This window comes from Agelaius tricolor, unplaced genomic scaffold, assembly GCF_023055355.1.
Source record: "Agelaius tricolor isolate 1412-34295 unplaced genomic scaffold, bAgeTri1.0.p SCAF_1, whole genome shotgun sequence".
Classification (NCBI taxonomy): Eukaryota; Metazoa; Chordata; class Aves; order Passeriformes; family Icteridae; genus Agelaius; species Agelaius tricolor.
Window position 1 is genome coordinate 54540642 of NW_027269261.1, and position 18205 is coordinate 54558846.

The following is an 18205-nucleotide window of genomic DNA, read 5'->3' on the forward strand; positions in this document are numbered from 1 at the left end:
AGATGAGCTGTGTGCTAAGCAGCAAAGGAGATATGGGGAGAAGAGAACCGAGAAAACAGGCAACTTCAAAGCACAACCCATGTGAATACCTCCCTCTAGGTACCCACCTGTGACTGAAGCAGGCAAGAGACATCATCCCTACCAAACATACCTTCTACACATCATCACCCTTCTCCTGACTACACTACACACCAACAGGGCTCCTGCACCTTCCCCTTCCTCTGAATCCAATTTGAGTTGCTCCTTGCACAATTTATGCCTAGCAAGTCAATTATGATCCTGTCTTGTGTAAAGATCAATAAATTTCAGCAGTTCTCCAAACAATTAATATTTTTGGAAGCAGTTTTTTCAACTTCATCAAGGAAGCTTCTTTCTGTGATCCATGGAAATACATGCAATTAGAGCCAAAGTACAACAAAACTCAAGGAATAATGAGAAACAGCAGACAAAAAGTGTCCAACACAGAACTCATTAGACAGCCACACACTATTCCACCTGTTGTGCTGTACACCAAATACTGGTAAAATCACAGGGGGGGCGAAAATGCAGATATATCCAAGCAGCTAGGAACATGAATTCTGATCCCTCTTTATATCCTATTGTTATCCACAACCCAGGAAGCTGTTAATTGGCCTAAGTAATTGGTTTAAATACCCAAGTCCCATTATAAAAATATACTATAAAAATGCTTAGACACTTATCACAGCCAAGAAATTCTTAACTAAAGTTCAAAGCTGAAAAGGCACAAGGGACTTGTCTACACTGAAGTAAAAAAATGCATAATTATACCAATATAACTATCTCAGTGTGGAAACTTTCTCCAGCATAAGAGTACCCTCTCCCTCTTAAGCTTATGTGGTTTGGAAGCAGAGTAAGATAAACCATAAAAACTCTTATTCTGGTATAAGAGTGTCTCCATAGGGAGTTATATTGGTATAATTATAGCATATAATTATAGCACATAGTTTTACTGTGTAGACAAGAACTAGATGCCCAGTCCACATATATTTTCTAGCAAAACAAATGGTTATCAAATTCCAATAGAAGCATGCAAAATACTTAGCTTTTATTTTTGTTTGATGCACCTTCTTCATTTTAAAGTGATTAATTACTTCAATTAATCTTCCTTGAAAATGCTTTTCTCTCTACTATTCTATATGGTAATAGATTGTTCTTCTGGTGGAGGCATTGTAAACTAACACTTTGAGAAGTCTGCAATATCTCCCACACTGATTTAGGCTCTCATATAAAGCAAGTGGTGAGAAATCAGGTACAAGGAAGGAATAAGATGCTGTTTACACATTTGACTGTTAGACTCGCACCTTTTATAGTACATCCCCAGCCACTTTAAACAGTCAAGTGCTTCAATAATTTAGTCTCTATCCTTCTGACAATTTCATTCTCACCTCATTTGCTATAGAAGTTAAAACATTTCAGTCAACCTTGAGGAAGCCGTGCTTCCTTCTCCTCCTTCCCCTGTACACACTGGGGGGAAAATAGTGTATCTGAAAATCATGCCACTAGCTGAACCTCAAATTATAAGAGAGAACCAAAAAAGAGACAAAAACTTTAACACTACAAAAGACTCCTCCGAATTTTTTGAAAACAAGCAACTTTTCAGAGGATACCTAACTCCGAAACCTAAGCCTAAGCCAAATAAACTGACGCCCTTTGTGAGAAAGATTCCTTAAAAAGGATGCAAACAAAAATGTGGTTGTGCCAGCCTCCAAAAAGTGGAAAGCACTGACATCCTGCTACAAAGATACCAGTGGAATTATTAATCACAATAATACTTCAGTTTGGGCATTTGAAATACTTTACTAAGAAAGGCTAAGTGAGCCTAGAGATAATTAAGGATTATGGTACCCATTTTTCAGGATGCGTGGGTAAATCTCTTTAGCAAATTGTGGTTTTTCCTCTTTAACCATTTTGAAAACACGATACTGCCAAGAAGAGCTCTATGCAGGATAGGCATCCCTGTGTTTTCTTTTGTCCTAAACAATTTCATCCCTCAGCATAACACCACTTTCATCACCTTGGAACACACCCGCAGTGTTCAGAACAAACCTTATTTGCTCTCACAACCACCGTCCCTCTCGGTGGCAGAGATCTCCTGGCAGGGCTGCCCCTTCCTAACTCCCCATGCCCAGCACAGCCCCTCAGCCCCCCAAAGCACTCACTGGGTTTGCTACTCTGCACAATGCCCCACAGAGAGGCCCCCTGGAGCAATCAGTGGGGGGAATGTGGAGTCACAGGAAGCACCAGTGCTGGGTGAGGAGGATCACCACAGCAGGGAAGCTCCTTCCCAGAGGTGCCCACTTCTCTGCATGCTGAAGTGCCAGCAGCGGGTAAAGAGTTTTCAGTGGACTGTGAAGCAGCATCTACACAACAAAACTGCTGCCCTATTTCCAAATCAAAAGCTTGCATCTATGTACAGAGGAAATTGCATACCTAAGCATGAAGGTCAACTGATCTGGAAATTCATCCTGGTATTTTCAAATTTGCCAGTATGCCAGTATGTCTGCAAATATGCTGGGAAAAAATAAACAATACTGACAGTTCTTACATGCAAAAATTTGACATACCAAAAGAAAAGCAGCAGCAAAAAAATCTCTGAATAGGCATTGTACAAATGACAACAAAATAGAAATGTATCGAACTTAAGCAGAAATGGTTATGAAAACCATTAGTTCCAACAGGTTATAGCAAGACAAGAAGAGGAAGCGAAGTTAGTTCAGAACTCCAACACAAGTCTGGAATCATTTGCCTTTATGAAAACACTGTAAATAGTGGAAGGAATTAATTTCACCTGCCCTTTGACATCAACACCTGAGCTTATCAGCTTAGCCTTTCTTTAGAGCAAGGGGAAAAACATGAAACTTTAGGAGCATGATTCACTAGACCAGAACTACACATCTACTTTAGGATGAGATGATTCACATGAAGAGCTGACTATTTTTTTGCACCAAAGATACACAAAAAGATCAGGTACAAATGCCTACAGTACATATGGTTACATGAGTTCCACCCTTGATATCATATTTTTCGAAGATACTCACAGCTTATTTGGCCACCACAATCAATGCATTCTGTATAATTATTACCCTTGGGGAAAAAAAAAATACTCTCTGCCTCAGCTTCTCTCCTCTTAAGAGAGGGATAACGATGGCTTCCTGCTCCAGACAAATGTTAAGAAATTGCCTGTCATTATTTATAGACTAATTTTACACTCAAGAGGCAAAGTAGGAGGAGTTTAGGCTGACAGAACCACCACTTGTACCACCAACAAAGGGGCTGTCATGGCCTGATGCCCACCCTCAGTCGAACTGGCCATATTCTCCCTTGCTTTACCTCTGTGCTGCAAAGATTATGCTGCAAGTCAGATCTGCTCAATGATCTGGCTGAAAGCTAAACATTCACAGGTCTTACTTGGCAGGATTAGTTTTCAGACAAATCTTCCAGCGGATGCGATTCACCTTATGACACAAGGGAAGCAGCAGGGAGCTGATAAAAAGGTGGGGACTGGTCTTAACAGCAGAAGTGAAGTCTTAGATCAGCTTCAGACAACCATCAGACTCTATAGTGGTGCAAGATCTTTTAGCAACACAAAACTGGATGAAAGAGTACTCAAGGAGTGTAACAAAAGGCTACTGAAAAATGCAGAAATAAACAAATTAGATTTTCAAGTTTTCTTCAGTTTCTCCCAAGAGAAATTCTGGCTTGGTATCTACACAAAAAGCAGATGTCCATTTGGATCAACACCTATTTTCCTGTGCATTTATGTGTTACAAACTTTCTCCTGTTAATTTGCTCTTTGTTTCAGCCTGTAATCCTCAAAAGCCAAGGACAAAAAGCTGTCTTTCTGAGGAATACCCTCGTGGACCTTCTGATCGATGTACATAGACTGAACTCAATTTAAAAATATATTTGCTGCTTAGTCCCAAGTATTAATCTAAAAATGACAAACAAAACACGTTACTGAATGCTCAGTATCAAACATTTGGGGGAAAAAAATGGGAAAAAACCCACCCCATCATGTTCATTGTCTTTTTGGGTATATATATATATATATATATGTAAACCCACTTCTGGAGAGGAAAATTGCATTTCTTTCTACTTCTACTAGGCTGAGATAATTTGCTCAAGTAAGACAGACAACCATATGCGAGACCAAGAATTTCAAGAATGTAAAAATGTCATCAGAAATCATAAATATTTGAACCTTCCATTATGATGCCATGACTAGCTGCAGCCTTTAAGAAAAAGCATCTACTTTCTTCTTCCATCTCATCAAGGAAGACATCAGCCACAAGCAAATGAAGAATTTAAACTGAATGTTAAAAAGCAGGAGTAGAGAAAAGAAACACAGAGGGTAAATCAGACAATGTGGGATTCTTTTTCCAGGCAACAAGATTGTTGCAAATAAACATCGAGGTGTAATTAGAGGCAAAGCAACAGAATTTGGAAACTATCACACAGGAAGAAACTGGCCTCAGTTCTTTCTTGAATTACTAAGCTATTCTTCTACAACAATGGAACCTTAACTCACTTTTGAAATAGGCTTCATTCACCATCTTCATAAGATAGATCCCCTCAAATGAAATATGACATTGCAGAATAACAAACAACCATTGCTGGCACCCCCAATCTTCTGAGAATTAAAAGGAAAGGAAATCTATGAAATGAAGTATCAAGTTCTATAAAATTGTATAGAACATACCTAGTACACCACATCACTACTTCATATAGACAATCTTATGCCAAGTGTTTCCTCTCCTCAGTTCCAGTCTTTTCTACACTTTCCACATGTACAGCAACACCACACTTGAATTTTCATGTAAACATCTTTTCAAATATATTTTGGGCCAACAGATTTTTTTTTAACCACACCTGTCAGCCAGGTAAAAATTATGCACATCAACATTTACATTTCAGCTTGGTTTTGTCTCCTTTGTTTGTTTCCTTCCTTCAAGTCTGCTATTGCTTAGAAGATCAGCAATAGAGGAACCTGAAACAAAAATACCAGCACCATCACACATAGATAACTACTTGCACAGTTTTTACTGTTATACTGCCAAGTCTTGTCAGGATTTGGGGGCTTGCTTGGTTGGTTTTTTAGTGGCTTTTTTTTTCCCTTTTTCTTAAATGCAACGTGACCCCTAGTCACTAGGAGAGCCTGCACAGGAAGCTGGATAGTGAAGACACTTTCCCTGCTGCCACTCTTTGCCCAACAACTTTTGTCAACTTGGAGGACAGAGGAGCAAATACTAGTCAGAGAGATGGATGGGTACCTGGATCACTCAAAAGCTATTTTCTCAGTGACTATACAGTCACACCAATCACTCTTTATACAACTGTTAAAATTGCAGAAGACAGTAAGGATGACTTTCCCATCACTCTCATGACTTGGAAAGTGAGAAAGACATCTTAAGAAAGAAAAAGAAGTATCACAAGACAAAGGAGCAAAAAATTTGGATAAAACAAAGTACTATGACTTTGGGAAGAAAATAAATGAAACAGATTAAAATAACCCACAAATAAATCTTTCACTCACTGAAGGGGGAAATACAGAGGAAGAGTGTTGAGCAACCACACCACACAACAGAGCTGACACGTAACAACATTAGGATCTGCAGAAAAAGTAGAAGACTGCATCCACCATTCTGTCAACCACATTCCAACAAAGTAACAGCTCACTCAGGCCCTCCTCAACCTTGCTCTTAATGAGAATGTGTATTGTTACTGTTGCTATTATTATTGAAATAAGCTGAAGAACTAAAAGGAGGAATGTGCGGCTATGCCAAATCTTCCCGGGACAGAGAATCCCTCTCCACTGCTTGTTCAAACAGCTGCATTCAGCAAGTTTCCTGTGAACAACCAAATCCCTAAATGTCCCAATATATGAAACAACCAGTCCATGTACCTAAATCTAAAACTTTTCAAGGGTCCCAATTAATCCAGAAAATGTTCTGATTGCCATGAGCAATCACATATAAAGCCCTCAACAGCTTAGACTGAAGTAGCCTTTAGACTTTTAGCTAAATCTTGGAAAAATCTTTGAGTATTGGCCTCTACTCCAACACCTTGATCACTTCAAGAAATGTGAGACACTTTGTTTCATACGCTGCTGCCCCATCAGTCCCTCCTCTTTAAAGGAAAAGTTCAATTAAATTGGGAACTTTTCTTCTGAATGATTTTAAATGGGTTTTTTTTTAGTTGTGGTTGGATCTCAGTTAGTGTAATTGCTATTTATATCAAAACATTAAAAGGTCTGGTTATGGGGTTTATTAGAAAAGTAAAATGTGTTTTTAATACTTAAAAAAACCCACAACAAAATACTCCATAGCACTATTTCCATTTGTATTTGCATACCACATGTTCAACAACAAAAAGAGCATTCTGCAGAAAGTTAAAAATCTCAGAAATGTTGCTGAATTAGTAGCTCCTACAGTTTGTTAGTAGGAAAACCGGCTCTGTGCCAGGCTGAAAGTGGGGGGGCTATCACAAGGGATGTGCGTTAGCTTCGGGATTTAAAAGAAAAAAACACATATATTGTAAATCAAAACGTAACATACAAGACAAACAAATGCAGTATCTCTTTGCTAGCAAAATTTTTAAATGTAAAAGAGGTGTCAGTTAAGATGCTAGAAACACTCCACACGGTGCTGCTCCTCAGATGCGAAGGCAGAGCAAGGCTTCTCCCCTCTCCCCAAGGCAGCCGGGCCGCCAGGGGCCACGGCTGGACACGAACGCGGTGCCCACACTCGCCGGTCGCACCGGTGCGGGCCGGGGCATCCCGCGGCCGGGAGCAGCGCCTGGCCCGCTGCCCGAGCGGCGAGGCTGTTGAAAAGCAATAGATAGCTTCTGGCAGCGGCAAAGGGGAAAATATTTTGATCATGTGACGCCACACAAGCGAAGTAGTTCGCTCCGTGTGTGCAACTTGCACAAACGCTGCCACCGGCCCGGCACCCCGCCGCCCCCCCGCCTTTCCCGTGCCCGCATCCCGCCTGGGAAATGCCTCCGTCAGGCACCGCTGCGGCAAAACAGCCAGCGGCACCCACACACCCGGCACGGCCCACGGCCACCGCGGGCCCGGCACCGAGAGGGCACCTCCCGCACACAACTCGACCTTTCTGCCTACACGAAGGGACAACTTTCAGATAGAAGTAAAACTGACACGTAAAATCATTTTGCTACTGCTGGTACGCAGCTAAAACAGCCTCAAATGTAACTACCTCTATTTTTCCAAATATATTCCTTTAAATAGCTTCTATGGCCAACCATAAACTTAAAACAGCAACAGCTCTGAAGAACATGCTTATTAATTTTCTTTGCTTGGGAATTTCAATCAAATAAGAAACATCAATTAAAAAAAAAATTCACAAAAGTGCAATTATTTTCCATAAATCATGCCTGAAAATAAGACATCAATACTAACGTTTCATATAAACAGAAAATCCAAGATATTCACAACATAAATTGCTACACAACAAAAAAAAAAAATACAGAACTCCATACATTCCATCCAAATCAAAGGCTGCAAACAAACCAGCATATTCCTTTGATGCTGTCAAAACAAACCTCCTTATCTTTATTTTTAACTTTAAAAGAATAAAATTTAAGAACTACAAATCCTGTCCTTGTGCTTTCAAAAGAAATTTTCAGAGCTGATGTTTCAGTATCTTGCTTACAAACAAGTAAGTCTGACAAGCTAACCAAATAACACGATCAATGCTGGGAACACCAAGTCTCTGATCCCATCCAAACAGAGGAAGGCACATTGCAGACTGGATACCTTCCCATGTTACAAATATTTAGGCTGCCTATTTATTCTGCCTTACTCAGTAATTAAAATTAAAACTGCACATCAAACTCAAATGATTAAACAAGGCAAATATTATCCTTATTTTAACATGGGGAAACTGAGGTATCAGTCAGTGAAACCAGCTACCTTTAAGTCATGCAGACTGCTGAGAGATATCAAGAATTCCTGCACCAATTCTCTACTAATATCATTTTCCTGAAGTCACATAATTTACTTTCCATGGCTGAATTCACTGCCTGTGTAAAGAAGGCACTATTCCACTTCAATCAATCTGTGAATTAAGCCATGTCCACACAGGGAGCAGCACACATGACTACAATTATATTTTAAAAGAGGATCCCTCCTTTTGGGATTTTTCCGAACCGATTTCCTTTCTTTACTCGAACAAAGAAAGAACAACCATGCTCCAACCTGAGGTCCTTCTGTGAAAGACAGCTGTACCAGGGACTGCTACAGCCAGGCCAGCCCTCTCTTTGCCACACAACACAGACCTCTTTGCCCTTTTAAAAGGTGACCAAAACCTGTTGTGGAACTATCCACCTTCTGAGAAACTCAGCAAAATACCTCAATAGCCATACCCGCAAACCCTTCAAGAGAGGCTTCTTATAAAGGCTGTTATTTTGGCGGTGAAGATACGCTACCACCCCAATGGTAAACTAAATGCAAAGGGGTTTGCCACAACAGCTATTAGTCAAGGATGCAATTAATTCCCTGAATCTAACTATGTAGCTGCAACAACAGAACTTTACAGTGAACCTAGCCACGTGGTCTTTAAAGGGCAAGTAAATTGATTCAGTAACTTGGCAGAATTACATCCAAGAGAAAGCCCTGCTACACAAAATTTCTTTTTTGAGTAAGTAGATACCTAAAACAAATACCAAACAAAACAAAAAACAAGAGACATTAAAAACCCAAACCACTCCCCAAAACCACATGAGTATAAAAAATTGAAGTAGAAGCTTGCAAGACTCTAATAGTAACACAACTAACACTACCCCTTAAAAAAAAAAAAAAAGGGAATTTATACATGAAGGGTTTTCCCCATTTTCATAGTCATTCTTTTTTTAGCAACAAACTAAAATTCCATATATATCTACTTCCTTAATTTATAAAAAAAGTTAAAAAAATTACAAGAATATTCTTTCCCCACCCTCCAATGGTCAGAAAGAGACTGATGTGGGTAGCAGGGGAGATCAGTGGCACAGCTTTACAGATGGAAGTGTCAGAGGGCCTATCACGCAGATGGATGTCTTCATAAACAATTACTACATCACAAACCTGAATTCAGTATCTTTTCAAATCTGAGAAGCCTACAACATAGGGCAAGGACAGAGCACAGCAGTGAATTCTTAAAGCAGGACATCATTTGGCAATTGTGCATGTTTAGGTGCAAAAGATTAATTAACAGCTCTTAAAATTGGAGAAAAACTAATAAATAGATTACATACTTCTACACATGCTTAGTCCTTCTGATGTAGTTACTAACCCACAATGACTCAAATGCAAAAACTAATAGGAACGTAGATTGCACACTGATAGGTCTGTACTGAAAGCAATTCCTTATACATGCTGCAGAATCATCAAACTCTGTTTTATATCCACAAATTGGCCACTACACATTCAGAAATTCAGCCACTCCATAAACTTGTTAAATTTATAAGGAAACTAACATTTCCACTATACATGGAATATAAATGCACAATGTATCAACGCCCTTTCAAATCATGCCTGCCAAAAACTTTTACACAGATTTCACGTTGGTTTTAATAAACATAGGTAAAACATTTTAATAAAAGCTTCAGGACAATGATCTCAAGTTTCCCAATTTCCAAAACAACTGCAGGCACCTTCAGATAACATAAGCATACTACATTGCGAATACAAAGTTTGATAAAAGGTACTGTGTATTTGCAATAAGAACAATTCCTATGTGAAAAGCAATCTCTAAGTAAGACACAACAACTGTGATTTCTGCATCAAATCCGTTCACTTCAAAACTGAAGATAATGTATCTGCCAGATAAAACAACCGGACTTGGTGGTAAGGAAGTCTGTGCGTGCACCCCCGCAGTCACCCCGCCCCAACACACACCAGTGCTCTGTGCAGAATACTCATCAAAAGACAAGTTCCATGACACTCGTTAAGGTCCTGGGCACTTGTTCAACTCAAGTTTCCTCAGTTTAATTTCTATGAGAAATCAAGCATCTTTATATAGATGATATTGGGTATGTAATGATAAAACACTGCAAGGAATACTGAAATTTTGAATTATGGTGCCTTTAGTTTAAGGTGACTGTCCTGATAGAGCACACAAATCCCTTGTTTCACTCAGTTATTTGTCTTCTTACTCACTGAATAGATTCCAGTAAAGCTTACGGTCTCCCACAACAGAATGTGTACACAATAAGACTGGATTTATTCAAAAGCTCGAGTTTATGGCACCAAGACCCTGGTTATTTCCAAAACACCTGCCCTCAGGTGTGCCTGTCTGAAGCAAAGTGGATGTAATGTGCCTTAGTTTCCCCACCCTGTACAACAGGAAGAATAATTTTTTACTGCAGTCCAAGGCACTCTAGAAAAACAGTGTAAAGATCAAATGTACTTGGAATATTGTTACTGAGAAGATAAAGGTAGTCAGAATAAATTCCGTACAAATTAGCCACTGTCCCCACTGTTTACAGCCTCACATAGGTTTTTTAAGATACATTCATCCTTGAGGATTCCTTAACTGCAGTGGAACACCACCATGAATGTTTTTGGCTTTTTTGGAGCTGACATATTCCTGGTGGATCACTGGATGCCACAGTCTCAGAACTGGAAGTACAACAACGGAAACTGTCTGGCCTGGTACCATTGGGGAACAGAAAAAGTAAAAGGGTAATACTATGATCTAAATGGCAAAACATACATGTAATGTACAGAAATCCTTCAGGTCTACTAAAAAATCTTTTTAAATTTATTAACAGGTAAGACTTCCTTAAAATAAATTTTACTCTAGGATGATTAGCTCCACAAGATTTTTGTGCATCACATTTATCTGCTTCTATAAGCACCAAGCAATACAAAAACAACACCGCTAAGCAGCACTTTTACTAGTTTTCAAAACAAATTTGAAAACCACTAAGGTATACTTTTAATTTAAGTTTAATTAAAGTCCTCATTCAATCGTACCAAAACATATATTTAACACTATGTAAATAGCCCCAAAATTGAAAGAAAAAAGTTTTTTTCCCAAGTACCTTAATAATCACAATTCTAAAATATATTCTAGTAAGTTAGCCTACCACAAACACATGCTACTGAAATTCTGCAGCCTTGAGCATGCATGCACAGTGAGTGTGGCAACACTGCTTTACATATCCACAGAGAATCTTCAAAGCCTCCTGATAAACGGCACATTTTGAAGAAGTACTAAAAGATGTAACTGGTATAGGGCACAGGTACAATCTCAGGGACCAAAGAATAAATAAACTATGCCATTCTCACATTAACAATTAGAATATCAAAATACCTATAACAAAACACTTGAGGAATAAAAGTAACAAAAATCTATCAGTAGCTAATCAAACTTGTTTTCATTGCACGAATGTAATCTAGTTTTAACTAAGATAGTATTTCAGAATGAACAAGCATCACCTAACAGATCATGCTTAGTAATTCCAAAAACATTATTTTACGTATGTAACTAGAAAATTTAGCAATGGATTAAATGCCTTAGTTTTTGTGCCCTGAAATTCAGATCAGAATGCCAAAATGACAGTAATCGACTGCTTAGTAGAAGAATCCTTACATTATGGAAGCAGTAACAGAGTAGGCAGGTTTGCATCTCTCTTTCTTCATTGTATCTTGTACACAGGGTTCTGCTGTTCCATGTGTAGGCATAAGCGCTACTACAGAAACCAATAACTGAACACCAAACCACAAAGTGTCAAATATATGGTCGTAATATATATATAGATGCTACTAACTGTGAATATTGCTATTTGCTACTTCTAAATAGAAGCTATGTGAATACTAAACTGTTTATTTGAAACTGCATAGGGAAAAATATATTTTATTCTCCCATTGAGACATCAAGAATCTATTCACCACACTAACAGCTGTTTAATGGCCTTCAGGCACAGGACATGATTCTGCAGCCTTGGCTTAGCCAGAACTGTCAATACAGGCAATCTATTTGGCATAAAAAGAGCTGCAGAATCAGGCATATTCAGAGTTTCTCTGCAACAAAACAAACAATACATACACAAACTCAGAGCAGCTCGACATATTTTTTTCTAACACTTCCTCTGTATCTCATACAGGTACTCCTGAAAAGACCCAGGTTCTCTCCTTTTGTGTAGGTGTATGTAAAACATACACACGTGCACAAAGGAGAAAGACGTGTATAAAGTGCACACTGAGAGGCTAGCTAATGTGTTAAACTGCTGCAGTGCAAATCAGAAGTGAAGAATAAAAGGAGACTTAGGACTCTAAATATCTGTATGTTGTCAAGGATTAATTAATCAATAATCAAAAGACCTGAATGACAAGGTACTGTACCAGCATCATACAAGTCCCCCACCATGAAATCAATGTATCTGTGTGCGCAACATGCATCTGCCCCGAAAATGTGTGTTTCTTCCGAAGCAGGAAGCCTCTACTGCAAGCTTCCATCACATCTCTCTGTTGGGTAAGGTGATTAAATTAAATGGAAGCAAAATTTTCTTAAATAATTCAATAGGCTGGACAAATACAGAACTTAGTTCATAGTAGGATGCCACAGTTTTTCTTATTACAAAAATTACCCATGCCGAGGCAAGACTTTCCTGAACAAGCATCTCAGATGTTGTAACCTACTGTCGGTCCTTTTTCTCTGTTCACAGGACAATAGTTCCTTATAGGCTTAGGGGCCAATCAACATCTGCTTTACAAAGACACATGACAAGTGAGCATATTCTAATGTGTGTATACACATATCGAGAGCACACACACAGATGATTATTAGAAAAATGAAGAGAAGCCTTCTGTTCAGATGCTGGACTAAATATTCCGGTTTTCTTTTTCAAAGAGCAATCAATTTCTCTACTTACAGAGAAATTGACATGTGGGAATTAAAAATAAATAACAGTGTACAAAACCAATTGTGTTCTGCAAGCTAATGGTAACTACTTTTTGACACAACCCATTTTATACATCAAAAAATATTAATTTAAAACCTAAAAAAAAATTTTATCTCAATCTCTTACTGGTTAAAGGGAAAAGTCATAATATAAAAAACAATTATGTCTTGTCTTTATGACAATTATTTTGAGGAAAAAATAATTTAAAAAAACAATCAAAGAAATTTTGCTCTTGCCAGACTATTATTCTTTCTAAGCTGCATGCCAATCCTTACGGTGAAAAAAAGAAATCTGTAAGATAGGATGATAGGATGCAAACCCATAAATATAAGGAAGTATTTCTAAGGGTCATACTGAGGACATAAATGAATTTATTCTCACTCCTCCAATAAAAATAAAATACTTTAAACAATCTCTGCCACGAAGAAAGAGCACCCTGAACTAGCATGTACGATGTGTGACAACGGTTTTCCTAGCTTTTAAAGCCACAAATTCTGAATTACCTGTTAAAAAGGAGATGATGCAAATATTTTTAGAGTAATTATGAAAGGTTATGCATACGAGGCCTCATTACATTATGGCTTCCAGTGACCCTTTTACCATTGCAAATTTAAAAAATGGTAAAAATTAACACATACACACACAGACACAAATCTTATTTCCTTGGAAGAAAAAGAAAGGAAAATGGAATAAAAACTAAAAACATGACAGGAATGGTCTGTCAGAAGTAGACAAACACACACATAGCCCATCTAAGGGCTTACTATTTTTTTTCAGGATTAATACACCATTTGCAATATTAAGCGGTGATTTTTCCAGATTCTATTCATTACTTTATTGAAAGATCCAGCCGTTGGAGGACCCCAAAATCATACACCTGCATTTGTTCCTGTCAGACCTTGCTGTTAAAAGCTGTTAAAAGATTTAACAGTTCTTAATAGAAAGATCTTGTTGAAGGGAGAAGAAACCCATAAAAATCTAATGCACTACTCCATTTAACACAATTCACTTTCCTACTGAGAATTCGAGCCTAATCTCACACTTGTGTAGAAAAATAATGAGATCAACAACTCCCGATGCTTCTTGAAGTATTCTAACCGCAATTCAAACCCAAAAGCAGGTTTTCTCCCGAATATCTGGATTTGTTGCAGAGCTGAAACAAACACAATCTCTGGCAGAGCGGTTCCTTCTTCCCTTCTTTGTACAATACACGGCATTTTCTCACCTACAGCAGCTCACATGCAAACACGATCTTTATAAGAGGCATGCACAGGATAGGCATCGAGCTAACAGAAACGCAACGAAACTAGTATTTGGTTTCTTTTTTTTAATAAAAATCCGATCCCTTGAATAACATCCGTAATCTGCAACATTACAAAATCTTTAGGTTTGTCAGGGTTTTTTGTTTTGTTTTGTTTTTTCTTGAAGAAGGCGCGAGCGCAACCCGAAAACCCGAACCCTCGTCCAAAAGCACAGTTATTACGAGGCACTTTCCCTACCGCCCCTAATTAGCGCGGAATTAAAAATCTAAAAGAAGCAAGTAAATATAGATAAGTAGATAAACAAATCAATGGGAGCCCAGGAGAGGCCGGCGGCGCGGGCAGGCTGGGGGGCGGGGGGCGGTGCCCGCGCGGCGCTGGCGGCGGTGCCCCGGTGCCCCCCGGTGCCGGCGGTGCTGGCGGCGGGGGCTCTGTGCCTGCGCCGCTCCAGCGCCTCTATTTACATCAGCGGCGCGAGGTGCCCAATGGCGCGCGCGGAGCCAATCAGATGGCAGATTAGATGTCAACTCGGAGGCAGCTGTCGGGAGACGGTTGCAGCCAGTTTACCTCCACAATTCAAATTCCCAACCTGGCGGGCGGAGGAGATCCGGACGCTCCTCCAAGGGTCGCGCCCGGCAGCCGGCATTCCTGCCGCGCCGCGCCGCGCCGCCCCGGAAAGGCGCTGCGCCGCACCCGCCGCCCCGCGATCATCGCGCCTGCCTATCGATCGGATCCATCCATCGATCGATCGCCGGAGTTACCGGGGCTGGGGCACAGGAGTGCGGGAGGGAGCGGGGACGGCGGCCTGCCCCGGTGCCCGCGCCCCTTTGCTGACGCCAAGGACTTTTCCCTCTTTTTTTTTTTCTTTCTCCTTTTTTCTTTTTTTTTTTTTATTTCTGCGTGTGTTTGGAAGTGAAAGGCAATTACGCGCCCGCGCACCCGTGCACGCTCCTGCAGGCGGGCGAGTCCCCCGCAGGTCACCGGGCCGGGACGACCCGCGCGGACCGGGCGCACAGGCGCGCACACACGCGCGCGCTCTTCCCACAGGGAAAGGAACGCGGCCGCGTTACGTGGATTTCACTGCGGTAACTCCAATCAGTGACAAACTAATTTGCTGAGAGCGCGCAACGGCGCAACTCGTTCTGCTCGGGGATTAAAAAAAAAAAAAAAAAGGCAAAAAAAAAAAAAAGCAACGGGTTAAAGAGAGAAGAAAAAAAAAGGCCCCGTGAAAGATAATGGACGTTATCCCCCGGGAGCCCCCCGGGTCCGGCACTCCGGTTACAAAATCCAACCCCCGCCCCCGTCCGTCCCGAGCTGTTTGTCCTCCGGGCCCTGCGTATCTCCGACGCTTTTTAAAGTGGTGGGGGAAAATATTAATTGGGTCTGAGAACAACCTAATTTCGGCAGCGAAAGCCACACTCCGGTGCCTCCAGCCCCAACAGGGCCGTGCATTGTGCACGGCTCACCCTCGCTACGGAGGTAGCGAGGGGCAAAACTGGCCCAGAAGAGAATGGGGGGGTGGGGGGGGAAGAGAAAAAAAAATAAAAGACAAAAAAGGGGCGGGGGGGGGGGAAGAAAAAAAGTGAATTACAAAGAAACTAAGAGCCCGACACGAGCGACACGGAGGCACAAGCCGTCATTAAGCGAGCGCGGGGAGTTACCTGGGTCCTGCTGATGGCCTGCCCGGTGTTCCCGGGGCTCATCGCCGGGTGGTTCCTTTGTTGAGCCGCTGCCCAGGCCGGGTTCGCCGCTCCGTACTGGGCGCCCATGTCCTTGCCCATGCCCATGCCCGCCGCTGCCTGCTGGCTTCCCGGGGCGGCCGCCGCTGCCTGGGGCTGGGGCTGCGGCGGGGCGCTGGGGCTGCTGTAGTCGGGGTAGCTGCTGCCGTAGCTCCGCATCATGGGGCTGGGGGACGTGAGCAGCTGGTTCAAGGTAGGGGTGGCCCCGGACGGGTGCTGGTTCTGCCCGGAGAACCGCGCAAATCCGCCGGCCGCCGTGCCGGCACCAGCCTTGCCGAGGCCGGCTCCGCCGCCGGGGCCCATCATCATGCCGCCGCCGGGCTGCCTCGGGGAGCTCAGCACCCCGTAGCCCGCCGCGGAGCCCCCGTAGCCGCCGCCGCCTGCCCCGGCGGCCGCCGCCGCCGCCGCCACGGCTCCCGCGCCGCCGCCGCCGCCCGCGCCGCCGCCGCCGCTGGGGCCGCGGCCGTAGCCCGGGTAGTGGTTGTACTGGCTGTTGGGGTACCCTTCGTGGGAGTTCTGCAGGGGGTCCATGCTGTTGGGGGCCGCCGTGGGGTGCATTATCCCCATCCCGGGGCTTTGTTGTCCGCCATGTTGATCAAAGCAAGGCCCGGCGCGGCTCGCCGTAGCGCTGCTGGCAGGGGCAGGGGCAGGGTTGCCATAATAGCTATTGAACTCCGAGACACCCACCGCGGAGGGGCCGCCGCCGCCTCCCCCGCTCCCGCCGCCGCCGCCGAGGCCGCCGCCGCCGCTCCCAGCGCTCGGGGGCGGCTGCTGGGGCTGCTGCTGTCCGCCCAGGGGTCCCAAGCCGGGGTGGTCGTAGCGGCCGCCGATGGGCTCGCCCATCTTGCCGGGCATCTCCTCCTCGTCGGCGCCTTTATTCAGCATTTGCTGCGGCTGCTGGGGGGGCTCGGCCTGAGCGCCCAAAACACTGTCTTTTCCTCCATGTTGCTGCTGCTCCATGTCTGCACTGGGCTGAGCAGCGCCGCCACCGCCACCGCCGTTGTTGTTGCTGCCGCTGCCGCCGCCGCCGCCGCCGCCGAGGCTGCTGTTGTTATTCTGCACGGGATGGTGCTGAGGCGGCGGCTGCTGCGGCGGCGGCGGCGGGAATTGATTTAGCTGCTGCTGTAGTGCATGGTGGTGGTGGTGCGGGTGGTGGGCATGGTGGTGGTGGGCATGGTGATGCGGGTGGTGGGCATGGTGGTGGTGGGGCGGCGCGGCGGGGTGATCGCCTCCGACGCTCTTCAGCTTGTGGTTGGGGAGCAGCCCCGTCTCCATAGCCGAGCCCGGGTTGGAGGAGGAGGAGGAGGAGGAGGAAGAAGACGAAGAAGATGAAGATAACTCCGAGGAGCTTCCAGCTTCCTTCAGAGCCGGCTCCGAGGAGGAGCCGCCGCCGCCGCCGCCGCTGGCGTTGTTGTTGTTGTTACCGGCGGCAGCGGCGGGAGCCGCGTTATTGGCCATGTTCGGCGGCTCGCTGCGGTGGTGGTGGTGGAGATGGTGATCTAAATTATTCACGCTGTTGCCTCCGGCCGGACTCCCCTCGCCGACCCCCAGTGCGGGGCCCGGCCCGGGAGCCCCGGCCCCCCCCGGGCCTCGCTCTGGGCCCAGGCCGCCCGGCAGGCTCGGGGCTTTGCCCTTGCTGTTGTTCGCACTCGCCGGAGCCGCTGCGACTTGCGCGGCCATGATCATCGCAACATTGCGAGTCCGGAGAAATTGGTGCTGATAATAGTAACTACAAAAAAATAAAATTTAAAAAAACCCCCAAAATTGAAAAACTAAACAAAAAAAAAAAAAATCGACTCCCACCCTGAAAAATGGGGGGCGAGCAGAGGGGTGGGGGGAAGGAGAGGAGAGGGGCAGAAGGAGAAGCGACCGGGGCAGGGACTTGACTGATCCCAGAGTATCCCCTGCGGACCGCTCCGCACGCACCGAGTTACAGCGATTTCCCTCCCCGAGTCCGTGGTTGAGGTTAGAAATGGTAAGAACGCCTTACGGTCCGTGCCCGTTCCCGCTGTGTGATTTCACGTTGAAAGTTTTTTTGTTCAGGTTTAAATGAAACTTTTTTTTTCTCCTCCTTTCCTCCCTAACCCGGATATGGGTAAACACACGTCTGCCGGAGCCGCGCTGGCCCAGCATGGCATGAGCGAGCGAGCGAGCCAGCGCCGGCAGCCATCGCCCCCTCCGCCCCGATCGCTCCCGCGCACCCGCAAAACGCGGACTGGACTCCACGCTGGACTTGCTCGGGCTCCCGCTCCCCTCCCTGCTCTCCCGGCAGCGCGGCGG

The 18205-nt window shown here is 44.0% G+C and overlaps 1 protein-coding gene across 4 annotated transcripts in view; it reads right to left on the minus strand.

Moving 5' to 3' along the window:
* ARID1B (AT-rich interaction domain 1B) overlaps positions 1-17806 on the minus strand; it is a 324781-nt gene extending 306975 nt beyond the window's left edge. For 2 of the 4 annotated variants that reach the window (XM_071434924.1, XM_071434914.1), the window contains exon 1: positions 15848-17806. In XM_071434924.1, the coding sequence (XP_071291025.1) occupies positions 15848-17611 (1764 nt within the window). In that variant the 5' untranslated portion in view covers positions 17612-17806. The remainder of the gene's footprint in view (positions 1-15847) is intronic. The other 2 variants (XM_071434939.1, XM_071434932.1) reach the window with 1 other exon arrangement.
* Positions 17807-18205: the final 399 nt, after the last annotated feature.